The 15357-nt window shown below is 36.9% G+C and overlaps 1 protein-coding gene across 2 annotated transcripts in view; it reads right to left on the reverse strand.

The window, feature by feature from the left end:
- Cdc23 (cell division cycle protein 23) overlaps positions 1-15357 on the reverse strand; it is a 268183-nt gene that overhangs the window by 240291 nt on the left and 12535 nt on the right. For both annotated transcript variants that reach the window (XM_090385187.1, XM_090385186.1), the window contains exon 2: positions 14178-14268. In XM_090385187.1, the coding sequence (XP_090241313.1) occupies positions 14178-14268 (91 nt within the window). The remainder of the gene's footprint in view (positions 1-14177; positions 14269-15357) is intronic.

Consider the following 15357-nt stretch of genomic DNA (forward strand, 5'->3'; position numbering starts at 1 on the left):
TCTGTATTTGGTGGTCACGGGCTCGAATCCCAGTCTATTCAAGAAGCGTGTGCTACGCACTGCTGCTCCTGCCCACCTGGCTACGGAGGCGCTAGGTGGTTGAGGGGAAGAAGACAGAGAGTGGTAATCAATGGACACTGCTCATCGTGGACTAATGTTATTAGTGGAGTCCCTCAGGGTTCAGTGTTGGGTCTGTTATTGTTTTCTGTATTTATAAATAATATTGATGATGGTATATCAGGCTTAATGTCCAAGTTTGCAGACGATACAAAGGTTAGCAGGGTTGTTAAGGACACTACTGACGCTATGCTGCTGCTGCAACAGGATCTGGAAAGGTTGAGCAGATGGGCTGAGAGGTGGCAAATGAAGTTTAACATTGACAAATGTAAAGTACTACATATGGGAAACAGCAACCCCAGAGTAACGTATCAACTCTGTGATACTGCACTGACAGTGATAGAGAATGAAAAGGACCTGGGGGTAATTGTGCAGGCAGATATGAAGTTCTCTGAGCAGAGCAGATGGGCTGCAAGAGTAGCTCATGGTGTATTGTCAATGATATACAGGAATTTTTCTAGCAGGGATAAGGAGGTGATTACTCCCTTGTATAAGGCAATGGTCAGGCCACACCTTGAGTACCGTTATACAGGTCTGAAGGTCTCATTTCAAAAAGGATGTAGAGCTGCTGGAACGAGTACAGAGAAGGGCAACCAGATTAGTGAATGGAACAAAAGGTTGCTCTTACGAAGAAAGGCTTAAGTTTTGCAAATTACAGTGTCTGGAGACTAGGCACCGGCGAGGTGATCTGATAGAGGTGTATAAAGCCTTGTTTTGTTTGTTTGTTATTTGGTTTTTAGGAGCATTAGCAACTAAGGCCATATTGCTCCAGGATATGCGATGGTCATTCCCTGACCTTTCCGCATCCTCCGTGTTTGGTGGTGACGGGTTCGAACCCCGGTCTAATCAAGAAGCATGTGCTACGCACTGCTGCTCCTTCCCATTGGCTACGGAGGTACCATATAAAGCCTTGAATGGTTTGAACATTCTCAATGCTGATGGGATTCTTCCTCTTTCTCAAAATAATCACCTGAGAGGGCATAAATTCAAATTGAGGAAAGACAGATGTAGGATAGATGTGCAGAAATTTGCCTTTAGCCAGCGGGTAGTTGGTTGGTGGAACAGACTTCCATCCCTTGTTGTGGAAGTTGATAGCCTAAACAAATTTAAGGCTCAGCTGGACAAGTATTTCGAACGTACGGAGGGGTTAAGTGGAAATGTCTTTTTTTTTTTTTTTGGCTGATGCTGCATAAGCTTGCTTTCTTGCATCCTATATGCCTCTACTAATGCTAATGTGTAGCACACATGTAGCATGAATACAAGGAAGAAAAAAGCAAATCAGACTGGATCCTTGTGCACTGGGTGTGGGAACCTTAGACAACCCAGCTGATGTTGCAGATGTATTGAACAGATACTTTGCATGTCTTTACTGAAAACAATCCTTCGCGCCGAGGAAGAGGCTATGTGAGTGACACTGAGTCGTATGAAATTAGCGATTTCGAAATTACATATGGCTGTTTATTGGAAAAACCTTCGAACATAAAGGCTGGATTTGATGGCATATAGCCAGTAATTTTTTGAGAGGCCACCAGGGAGAGTATTGAACCACTGAAGTTAATTATAAGGGCATCTTTGGACTTGGGAGAGATTCCTTTGAATTGGAGAAGTGCCAAGTATCACCTATACATAAAGGCAGTTCTAAGAGTGAAGTTGGTAACTGCAGACTGGTTAGAATGACTTCAATGGTAGGGAAAATCTTAGAAGCAATAATGAAAAGTGTAATCCAGGGTCATTTAGATAGATATGGCATTCTGAATATCACGTAACATGGCTTTGTTAAGATAAAATCATGTTTAACTAATTTACTAGACTATTTTGACACAGTTGCTTATGAGCTGGATGTAGGAAATAATTTCGACCACTGTATTCGACTACTGTATTTGACTCAGTTCTTCATAAGAGGTTACTGTATAAGTTGTCACATGTTGGGATTACTGGAAAAATTCTAAGGTGGATTGCTGAGTGGCTATATGGCAGAGGGTTGTAATTAATGGATATCCTTCAGATTGATGTAAAGTCAGATGTAGGGTCCCCCAAGGATCGGGTTCTTGGACCACTTGATTCTGATTTCCATAAACAACATTGATGATAGGATAGAAGGATTAATGTCAAAATTTGCAGATGATATAAAGATTGGTAGAGTAGTTAATGATCAGTACCAAGCAGTGTTCCATCAGGATGACTTGAACAGGCTGCTCCGAGAATGGTCAGATATATGGCAGCTATGTTTTAATGCAACAAAATTCAAATTCTTACACTTGGAGCGTCGCAACCCCAGAATAAATTATACTACTAGAATAAATTATAATAATTCAACCCTACTTGGTAGGGTTGGATTAAAAATAGCAGAGGAAGAAAGGGATCAATAATATGGTAAAATATGAAGTTTTCTGAGCAGTATAAACAAAGCAGCCAGGAAAGTGCATGGTGTCCTTTTGATGATTTATCGAACATTATCCTTTAGAGATATGCAGGTCATAGTCCTGCTGTATAAAACAACATTTAGAATACTGTGCTCAAGTATGGAGACCCTAACTGAAAAAGATACTGAGCTTCTTGAAAGGGTCCAAAGATGGGCAACTCGCATGGTGACATCAGCAAAAGGGCGACCATACAAGGAAAGACTGATTATGTGGGATTATTATTAGGGACCTCAGAGGTGACCTGATTGAAGTTTATGACTTTGAGAGAGGTTAGTAAAATGAATGATGGCGGAATTTATTTCTAATAAAATAAATTCAAATTACAGGGGATGAGGTTTAGAATAGATTGTAGCAAGTTTTCTTTAGCCAGCGAGTCACTGGATTGCTGGAATTAATTGCCTTTGAGGGTAGTTGAGGCTGACAGTTTGAATAAATTCAAAGGTCAACTGGATAGTTATCTATGTGAGGAGGGGCGCAAATAATTTGTTTTCTTATCGACTTTTTTTTTTTTTTTTTTTCAGTCAGTGGCTTCCTTGCACTATATGGCTATCACTATTACTATTAAGCAGCAGTGGAATTTTAGGGTTTTATTTGTGATAAATAAGTAGCTCAAAGGTTTTAATCACATAGTTTGGCATATATACACCGATGAGCCAAAACATTATGACCAGCGAGTCGTTATGCAAATCGAACCAACTGCAGTTGAACTACGGCACATGTGTGGATCAGGACACGGTATAAAAAACACCTGATACTGAGCTCCGTTCTTCAGATGGGAAAGCAGCAGACCTTAAGCGAATTGGACAAAGCCCAAATTTTAATGGCCAGACTGGGTCAGAGCAAATCTGAAACGGCACAGCTGCTGGGGTGCTTGCGGTCAGCCATGGTTAGTAACTACTGAAAGTGGTCCGAGGAGGGGAACCCCACGAACCGCCGGCAAGGTGTTGGACGACCACGGCTCATCGATGCTCGAGATGAGTGAAGGCTCGCCCTTCTGGCAACAGAAGGGCGACTGTGGCTCAATTCGCCGGTAACTGGAATGCTGGTGACGGGAGTAATGTGTCACAACACACACACACACACACACACACACACACACACACACACACACACACACACACACACACACACAGTACATCAAACCCTGCTGAAAATGAGGCTGCATAGCTGCAGGCTGTTCCGAGTGCCCATGCTAACCACTGTTCACTGGTGACAGTGCCTACAATGGGCATGCGAGCATCGAAACTGGATCTTGAGTGATTGGAAGAAGGTCATCTGGGTACAAGTGCATCATTTACCTGGGGAAGTGATGGCATCTGGATGCACTGTGGGATGAAAACAAGCCAGTGGTGGCAGTGTGATGCTTTGGGCGATGTTCTGCTGGGATAACCTGGGCCCAGTCATTCACGTGCTGGGCACTCTGACATCTACCACTTACCTAAACATCATTGCTGACCAGGTACACCCTTCATGGCAACAGTCTTCCCCTCTGGCAGTGCCATCTTTCAGCAGGATAATGCGCATTGCCACGCCGTCCGGATGTGGCAGGGCACATTTTCCTGCTGAAGAGTGTGAATAAATTAGTTAACAACTCAGCATTCTGTTGGGCATTTTTGAGAGCTTCTCACACATGTGCACCATGCAACACTCCCCCAAGGCAGAATGCACTGGTTCCACAGGAGGCAGTTATTGTCAGTGACTACTGTCAGAAAAACAAGATATATATATATATATATATATATATATATATATATATTGAGGATATGTCTGTGAGCAGCAAAAGTAGATGAAGTAAAGAAGATATCATCTTTAGGACACAAAAGGTGATATTTTTGGACACATTGGTATTAAGAGTAGGAGATCCAAGGAATTACTTAACAAGTACAGGTTAATGTTGAAAAAAAGTTGCGAGTTAAATTTCAAAGTGTCTGCAATTCTGCCCAGACACGATAGGAGTGATTATATGATGAGAGCCTTGTCAATCAATTCGGACCTGGAGAGATTGTGCAAGGCTCATGGAGTAGAATTTTTCTCAGCGTGGTCTGCTGTGCTTGTTAACAGGAGACTGTTTCTACAGGGACAGGATACAGTTAACCAGATATAGTTAAAGGGTGCAAGAATATTTGCTGATGCAATCAAGGCAGTGTTAGGTGGGTTGGAAAACTGTTACCTTGTGTTAGGGTAACTAAGAGTAAGAATAGGTTTACGTATAATTGCATGTACACCAATGCTAGGAGTATAGCAAATAAATTTGATGAATTTGAGGTGCTGGTGAAGACATTAAAGGTGGATATTGTTGGGATATTGGAGACGTGTCACACAGAGATAAGGAATGCAGAATTGGAATATGGGGAGTGCAATGTATACAGAAAGGACAGACAGGATAGAAAAGGAGGAGGGGGGCCATGCTATTAGCTAAGAAACACATAAAAATCTAAGGAAGTATCCAGTTGATATGGGTGGACAGTGCAGTGTTGAGTCAGTTTGGTGTGACATAAGCACTGGGAAAATAAAGTTGAGAGTAGGAGTGTGTTATAGGCCTAATAACTCAGATGAGTACAACTGTATAGAAAAAGAGTGGGCCAGTAAATCAGACTGTCTTATAATAGGGGATTTTAACTTCCCAGATATAGACTGGAAATTGTGGGATGGTCACTCACAGATTAGCAAGACTTTTATGGATTTACTGGATGATTGTTTTCTACAGCAACATGATTGTTTTCTACAAGAGACAACCAGAGGGAGTAATACTATTGATCTGATTATCTGTAGTGATTATTCATGCATTAAAAATCTGCAGATAAAGGAACCACTAGGTGGCAGTGATCACAGTGTATTGATGTGGGATTTACTCAAAGATGTAACTACCATTAGGAGTAAAGGGAGGGGTTTTTGCTTTTGCAAAGGTGACTACAGTGGTCTCAGACAGTTTTTATATTCTATACAGTGAAAACAACTGATAATGTTACCAACAGCAAATTCTAAATGGGAAGCATTGAAGGACTCAATCTTGAAAGCTACTAGGCTTTTCATACTAAGAAATACTGTTCAAGGTTAAGCCTAAATGGATGTCAGATGAACTAATGAGACTCTTAACACAGAAGAAAAATGCATGGGACACATAAATTATCAGGAGACACAGATGCTTATGGTGGATATACAACAGTCTGTAATCAAGTGCCAAGGAGTTTAGGCAAGCAAAGGCAGATTACGAGAAATCTTTGGCAAAGGATGCGAAGAAAAACAGTATGGACTTCTTTACTTATGTAAACTCTAGAAAAAAGGGATTGAATCAGATTGGTCCAATTGGTATCAATGATTTGATTGTTGATGAGTCTGCTCAGGTATCTGACAAACCAAAATGAGTATTTTGCATCTACATTCAAACATCAGGAGTTATTCAGGGATGGGATGCCAGAAGTTTATCAAACTTTGGCAGGGAGCTAAATGATTTTGTAATAACTGAGAGCAAAGTAGAAGAGAAATTGTTGAAGATAAACATAAGGAAGGCACCTGGGGTGGATATTATCTATCCAGTTATATTAAAGGAGGCAGTAAAGGAAGTAAGCAAATCCTCAGCCATAATTATAAGAGTTTCCCTGGACTCAGGTGAGGTAGCCATGGACTGGACATGTGCAAATGTATTATTTCTCCATTATTTTCCCTGGAACTTATGTTCCAGGGAAAATAATGGAGTCAATAGTTAAAGAAGCACTGCAGGATCATCTAGACAAGACTGCAGTTATAGTTCGGACACAACATGAATTTGTTAAGAAGACGTCTTGTCTGACCGATTTGATTGGATACTATGATGTGGTCACAAAGGAATTGGTTGCAAAACATAATTTGGATATCATATACAGTCAGTTCTGCTATAACACATATCTTAGCAATGCGAATTTGCTCCAATGCAACTGATATATTAGAGAACAATGCAAGTATAATGCTATTTTTGCATTGGCTCATGTGCAATTTCGTCTGCGAGTAACACCACGTGAACGTAAAACCCAGCACCAAGCTGAAAGTGGAAACCTGTGCAGCAATACATACATTTTTATAAAGCTTAAAAAATGTCAAACATCAAATGTGTGAGAGCTGTTGTTGTTGTTGTTATTTGGTTTTTAGGAGCATTAGCAACTAAGGCCATATTGCTCCGGGATATGCGGTGGTCATTCCCTGACCTTTCCGCATCCTCCGTATTTGGTGGTGACGGGCTCGAACCCCGGTCTAATCAAGAAGCGTGTGCTACGCACTGCTGTTCCTTCCCACCTGGCTACGGAGGCACCATGTGAGAGCTATAGTTCCCATTTCTTGTAGTTGTACTGGTTGGAGACACACTGTTGTCATTCACTGTATTCACAAGATAACAAGTGATATTGTAGGCCAACTCATGTTTTCAGAAGCTCACATTTTTCTGTTCGAACTTAAATTTCATGAGGCGTGATAGTGTGAGCAGAAGAGCACATTTCTGGAGTTCACTGCCATAAAACAATAAAAACAATTGGCATATCCCATTGTTTATTTTACTTTTCTGTTAGTGCAATCTAATTATAAATGGGCAGTAAACTCGATCTTACTGCATTTGCAATAATACCAATAGCTAGAATTCTGTGGGTTTTTACATTATTATGGTGAAATGTGTTTACACGTCACTGAAATCTTCAAACATATAAAAAACATAAATAAAATTTCAGAATCTCTTCATTCCTATTTTTTAAGCTATGTAAAATTGTCCTACTTGTGCATTCCATGTTCATTGTTATTGATTGCTTATCTTTTTTATTGTTTTAAATTTTACAATAAAAAAAAAAGAAAAGAAATGAAAATGTCAGTGAACAGAAATATCAATCAAGCAAACTTCATATCTTGTCAAGGTAAATATATACTGTAATATTTATTTACTGATATATTAATTTCTTTAGTAGAAATTTAAGATGTTTAAACCTGTGTTAGCAATTTTATTGTTTTTTACTTACCAGATTGAAAAATTTTTTGAGTGCTCTTGCCTGGGGCACCAAAAACAAAAGAACAATGAGGGGGAAAAAAAACATATTCTTAGTAAAGGGAGTGAAAAACTTTTTCTGCACAGGGCATGGAAATACCTTGGTCTGTTGCTGCTCCGCCCCATCCCTATTTTTCCCATAAGCTCTGCTGTTTTTGTTGTTGTTGTTGTTTGTTGGATTTATTGGTGCAAGGGCTACTAAGGCCATAATGCACCTATTTCAATCTTATTTGATACATGATTCTGCTGTTTTTAATGTGCGAAATACCATAACGCGTAGATTTTTAGGAACACGTGTATCGCGTTATAGCAGAACTAACTGTACTTGGAATTTAGGAAAGCTTTTGATACTGTTGCACATGGAAGACTACTGTACAAGTTGGAGCAGTATGGCATTAAGAGCAAGTTGCAACAATGGATAAAAGGAATTTGATACAGGACGGAAAAAAAAAGAAGGGGGAATTCCCCCATTTAATAGGCATAACTGTGTCTATTATTCAACAGAAAACTCCCACGTAACAATTGAAGAACAGTTGAATCAACCTGGGGTTACAGTTTGGGTGGGTCTTTCATGTAAAGGGATCATTGGACCTATCTTTTTCAGTACAACTGTAAACCAACACCTGTATCTTGACATGCTGAAGGACACTGTTATACCAGCATTACAACTACAGCATGCTAATGAGGACTTCTTTTTTCCACAAGATGGGGCTCCTCCCCACTATGCTGTAACTGTGCGTGATTGTCTTGACCAAGAATTCCCTATAGGTGGATAGGTCGACGAGGGCCAGTTGAATGGCCACCACAATCACCAGACCTCACCCCAATGGACTTCTTCTTTTGGGGTGTTATCAAAGATAAAATATTTTCAAGAAAACCATGCAGTGTTGATGACAGGATTGTATTCATAAGAGAAGCATGCCAAGAAACTGAACAATAAAGACCTCTGTGCCAAAGTGGGCTTGAGCATAGAAACTAGAGTACAGGAATGTGTAAATGCTGAAGGCAAACGATTATTTGAGCACTTAAGAGATTGTAGTTAATTTCAATTTGTATGTCATCCTTATTATGACTTAATAAAGCTAGTAATAATAATAATAATGTAATAATCATAATTTTGTAATTATTAGCATGTTTTATTCCATAATAAAAATTGTATACCTACTTTTGCATCCTATATATATGCAGGTAGTTCCTGACTTTACAAGTTAATTTGTTCCCATTCGTTCCTAGCACATGCTCATAAAGCAGTAATTTATTTCCCATAGATGTAATGTTCAAAACAGGGGTTTCGTTCACAACAATGAAATTTGACCACAGTAATGTTAAATAAAGGTCAACAAAACAATAGTTTATGCATAAACCATGATTTATTTATCCAGATAAATGAAAACATAGCTATTAAAATCAAGCAAATTATAATAATAAAGAAATTGTTTATGCCATTCTTTAACATAATTATTTATGTTAAAGAATCTTTATTCTTCATCATCATCGACTAAATGCACACTCGTTGATGGTTCATCGCTCAATTCTGGTTGATTCGGCACTCATTGGTTTATTGGAAGCACAAGGAGCCTTCTTCTTCTTCAGAAATGCTTCATTGTTTTTTGAGCCACTTGTTTCCAAGACGGTCTTCTCTTTTCTTTATAAATTTCATGATAGCATGCATAAGCATTTTTTAAATCTGTAGCAACTTTTCTAGTGTGCTTGAAATTTCAATCTTGTGACTTGAAAATCTCAATTACTTTTTCTGTGTTGAAAAGCTTTGTCAAGCCATTTGAGAATGAAGGAATGAACAAGAGTTTCAGATGTTAAATCTTCTTCCTCAGCTTCTTCACATTTTGTCATTTCAGTGTCTTCAATTGTGAGCTCTCCATCGTATGCTTGAAGCAGATCATTGGCATCAGTTGCAGCTTGAGAACCCTCAAGCTGCAATTGGTTAGCAATATTAACGACCGCTTCTGTTTCATTTTGTACGATCTCTGCTGGTTCTTGAAATCCTTCAAAATTATCAATAAACTTAGGAAGAGTTTAATCCCAAGCACCCTTCAAATTTATCCCCCTTAATAAGCTGGATAAATTTAAAATAAGACAAGACAGCGAAAATGAAGAGCAACACAACCACTCTTTGTAATGTCAGCATGGAAACTGCTTTATGTTATGTGAGTCAATGAGATGCTCTCTCTCTGCCTGAACAAACACATGTATAGCAGTACTGTATTATACAGCTATGAGCATGGTTTGAAATGCTGTATTTATGAATGTTTACCATTTGTTTAATGCAATTAATGTTCATATTTTTGATTTTGCTAATGATTGATACTTGAAAAAAAAACAAAAAAAAAAAAAACTCATAAACCCAGGAACTGCCCGTGTGCGCGCGCGCGCGCGCACACACACACACACACACACACACACACACACACACACACACACACACACACATATATATATATATATATGAATAATGACAAAAGTTAAAATAAATAAATATTGAGCTTTCATTAGAGGCAACAACATGCACATCCTCCATATGAAGCCAAGATATAATATTCAATATTTTAAAATAAAACATACTGCAATAATTAAAGACAAACACCAGCCAAGGAATAAAAATTTTTACTATAAAAATAATAGAATAATGTGATACACTATCGGAAGACTAAAATATTACAATAAATTACGATAAAATAAACTACGATAAAACGTTAAAAATAAATTATGATAAAATAAACTAATAGTATCATTGCAGTAATAGTACACTGTTGAAGGAGGAGACAGCAGTCTCCGAAAGCTTCAGGTTTTATCGCTTTTAATCCAGTTTATTTTAGATAATTTTATTGCTTCGGTATTTTTAACTATATATTTAACGTTTTATCGTAGTTTATTTTATCGTAATTTATTGTAATATTTTAGTCTTCCGATAGTGTATCACATTATTTTATTATTTTTATAGTAAAAATTTTTATTCCTTGGCTGGTGTTTGTCTTTAATTATTGCAGTATGGAATTTCCCAGCCCCATAGGCCTGTTTGAAGATAAAATAAAACATAATTTTATTTCCTGTTCGTTTGTTTTATTTTGGGTTATTTTTATGTTAATTTTCGCTCTACAGTTTTTGCCATACTACTGGCTTATGTTTTTTTTATTTTATTTTAAAATATTGAATATAGATATACACACACAAAATTGTGTGTGTGGTAAAATTAATAAGTCTGTTGAAAAGTGCAAAGATGAATGTGTAAATTACACAAAATGCCAAAACTAATATGAGAAAGACAGCAGAAATTGGAGATGTTGAAGGTTTGAGAAAGAGAGAAAGAATGTGAATATCCTATATGATATTAGCATTAGTTGAGGCATATGGTGCAAGAAAGCAAGCTTATACAGCATCAGCCAAAAAAATAAAAAACTTTCCATTTCACCCATCCAGTCACTCCAAATGTTTGTATAGTTCAGCCTTAAATTTATTTAAGCTATCAAATTCCACAACAGATGGAAGTCTGTTCCAGAAATCAACTACACCGTGGCTAGAGGCAAACATCTGCACATCTATTCTACAACCGTCTTTCCTCAATTTGAATCTATGCCCCCTCAGGTTTGTAATCTGAGCAAGCAGAAGAATCCCATCAGAATTGAGCTTGCTCAAACCATTCAAGGCTTTATACACCCCAATCAGATCATCTCAGATGTGCCTGGTCTCCAGATGCTGCAACTTGCAGAACTTATGCTTTTCTTGGTAAGAGCACATCTTTGTTCCTCTCACCAATCTTGTTGCCCTTCTTTGTACTCATTCTAGCAACTCTACGTCCTTCCAAAAATGAGGCCTTCAGACCTGTATGCAGTACTCAAGGTATGGCCTGACCATTGCCTTATACAAAGGGATAATCACCTCCTTGTCTCTGCTAGCAAAATTCCTATATATCATTGACAAGATTCCATGACCTGCTCTGGCAGCCCATCTGCACTGCTCAGAGAACTTCATATCTGACTACACAATTACCCCTAGGTCTTTTTCATTCTCCACTTTCCCGAGTGTAGTACCACATAGTTGGTAATTTCTCTTGGGTTACTGCTACCAATATGCAGTACTTTGCATTTGTCAATTTTGTTGTTGTTATTTGGTTTTTAGGAGCATTAGCAACTAAGGCCACATTGCTCCGGGGATATGCGGTGGTCATTCCCTGACCTTTCCGCATCCTCCGTATTTGGTGGTGACGGGCTCGAACCCCGGTCTAATCAAGAAGCGTGTGCTACACACTGCTGCTCCTGCCCACTTGACTACGGAGGCACCATTTGTCAGTTTTAAACTTCACTTGCCATTCTCAACCCATCTGCCTAACTTTTTTAGATCCTGTTGCAGTAGCATACTATCTTTACTGTCATTAACAACCCTACCAACCTTCGTATCATCTGAAAACTTGGACATTAAGCCTGATATACCTTCATTGATATCACTGATAAATACACAAATTCAAGAACAACAACAACACCTACTTCCATCTTCAGAAACCTTATCTGAAAGGATTACAGGGAATTAGCATATAATTCATCCTTACCTTCAGTATGTGGGACAATGAATACCTCCCCCTCCCCTTTGTCTTGCGATCTATATGTGCAACAGTAAGGAGCACAATCAGTTCAAATTACCAGTATTAGTAATCATTTGATCAACCTTATCTGTGACCTTCGAGGATCAGTAATCCCTTCTATAAATCTCAATGAGTCACCGAGGAAGAGGGAAAAACATCTGTTTAGTAGCTCAGTTTCTGTGTTTCATGTAGTATGTAGTTTTAATCTGTTATAAATCTGTAGTCCTGATGAAATGGGCACAAGGTAGAACTTCGGCTGCTTTATTTCAAACGAACCTGAAAACAGAGCAGCTGAAAAATTTAATAACTTTCACTTTTAAAATACCTTTACTTATTAATCTGTATTTCAAATATATGCAATAAAATATTTATTTAAAAATTCTCCTAAATTCTGAGTGTGTCTTATTGGCTAGTAAATATGGTAATTACAGTAAAATGTCAGTATAATGAATGCTAGAGTAATGAAATACTATAACAAAATCACTTCCCATTCCTGCAACTTTATTGCTTTATTGTGTGTCTTATGAACTTAATTAACACACGTATACACTTGTCTTATGACCTTACATAAGACATAAGTGTATGTCTTATGTTCTTACAAAAAGACATTTTTGTTTAATTTCATTTTGTTTATCTCATTTTAACAAACATAACTGTAAAGAAAATATCAATTTAGCCTAATAAAAATTAATACCACTGGAAAAAAAAAAAAAAAAAAAAAAAACTGTTATAATGAAATGTATATAGAGAAAATTCTTAAACAATACAACATATACTTTATGATATTTTGTCTTTAGCATCTGGTAATGCAATGTTTACTAGGTGAGCAGTTAACTGCTTATTCAAGTTTAGTGGTTTCTGATCTAAAGTTCTTAAAGTCTTACTTGATTAAATAACAGAGGCTGCTTACATGAAGTTATATATAACGTAGCATGCTGGTAGTGAGATGCCAGCATTAAAATTATTTTCATTTACAGTTTTGTATGAAGAAATGGTATGGTTGTTTACATCATATCATCTGATAGTTTCACTTATTATGGTTTTATAAATTTAAAAATAGAAGAGGCATATATTTTTCGGCAAAGGTAAAGAAAGCCAACACGAGAACCGCGTGAAACTTACCAGGCAAACTCATTTCCCACTACGGCAGTTTGTCCCTGCATTCTCGGTAAACAGACGGTACATGTTATCGGTAGTGGCAGTAAAAGTCAATAACAATGTAATGATTAGTTTTTTCTGATTATTAAAAGCAGATTATTGGAGTTCACGAGTGTAATGCCTTCACGGCTGAAATTTACTTATGGGTATATCCTCCAGACTGCCTTAGTCTTAGAGTGTTTATCGCCCCTTTCCACTATTTTAAAATAGGAAAATGACTTCTACAGATGGTGCGTGTTATTGGTAGTGGCAGTAGAAGTAATTTTTCTATTTTAAAATAGAGGCAGTCTGGAGGATGTACCCATAAGTAAATTTAAACCCATTCATGAACTCCAATAATCTGCTTTTAATAATGCAAAAAAAAAAAAAAAAACTAATCAATACATTATTATTGACTTCTACTGCCATTATTGATAACGCACACACACCATCTGTTTACCAAGAATGCAGGGAAAAAATGAGGTAGTGGGAAATGAATTTGCCTGGTAAGTTTCCCGTGGTTATTATGTTGGCTTTCTTTACCTTAGGCTATTTTTCTTATTTCATAGGCAGAATTAATAAGTTTTGTTATACTGAAAATAACAAATGTAAAAATCAAAATTTTTAAATTTTTCTTTCCAAAAATATAAAACTGAATTTAATAAGTAAGTTTCATTATATTTATTTTATAATATGTATTATTGTGCATTTCACTGAAATGAAATTTCATTATAACAAATATATTTTGTTTGGTCATACAAATTCATTATTCTAACATTTCACTGTACATGACTGCTCATTCTGAAATCAACTTATCTTGTGAAATTTTATCTAAACACAAATTATATTTTTATAATCATTTATCGAACATTAAATACCAAAAGAAAAAAAAATAATAATTTACCTCAGTTTCCTGAAGAATATAGGACTCCTTATGTGATATGTCTAGAACATCTGGTTTAACATGGGACAAAGCACATGCAAGTTCACCAGCCCTTAAAATAAAATAAGTACTGCTTCTGAAATCACTAATTATTACACTACTGGATTGCAAAGATCACCTATATTTACTAAAAGAAGTATGAATATTTTTTAACAGCGAAAAGCTAAATTAATAATAAAGGCGGCCAAATTAACAAATCAATAAATTTTTGATTATTCTCTAGATCAGTTTCTTCTTAAACCATATTCTGTGGAACCCAGGATCCTGTACACAACTTGTAGGGGTACGGTCTGGAAATCATCATTATTCTCTTTCTTGGTTATTCCTTTCTACTCTCTCTCTCTCTCTCTCTCTCTCTCTCTCTCTCTCTCTCTCAGGGTAACTCGGGAATTGTTTTTGTCTGGTGCAGCATAAGCCCAGGCTTCCTTGCACCATATGGCTAATAATAATAATAATAAGGTAATTTGAAATTCAACAGTCGGTGCAACTAAGACCAAATATTTGATCACACTAAGATTAATATAGGTTGAAGCTCATCCATCCCATTAAAATTTATGTATTGACAGTATCAATTATATTTTCTATTATTAAATTAATTAAAAATGTACTTCTTGATGGTTATAGTAACTAATTAAATTATTTAATAACGTTTTGTTGTACATTTCCATTTGTTTTCATATTTTGTCTGCCCTTTTTTTTTTTTTGAAGAAAATTTTTATAAGAATTCAGTGTAAAAAAATATTTCTATTAGTGCAAGTTTAAGAAACACTGCTCTAGATGTCCAAGGCCAAAAGTGTGTACAAATTCACTGTGACTGTTTACATACTGAATTATTAAGGGCAGTCAGATTATCAGTGCCACAGTTCACAATGGCCCGTATCTGTGTTCCACCATGTAGGCTTAAACCCACAACCTCCTTACTTGCACACAAAGTACTGGACCATGGGCAACCCAATAGATGCAACATAACTGATACTCAACTTTATACACACATTTCTTTTTGTAAGTCTGATGATGTTTTAAGAATACTTGGCAAATATTATATCACAGCTCAAACTGATAAATTTTTCATTCAATAATTATGCATCTGGCCTTATGGCCTCTAATTATGCTGATAAAAATAATGTTCAGTATGAATAAT

Source organism: Mastigoproctus giganteus, chromosome 11 (genome assembly GCF_048544385.1).
Source record: "Mastigoproctus giganteus isolate SK-2022 chromosome 11, ASM4854438v1, whole genome shotgun sequence".
Lineage (NCBI taxonomy): Eukaryota > Metazoa > Arthropoda > Arachnida > Uropygi > Thelyphonidae > Mastigoproctus > Mastigoproctus giganteus.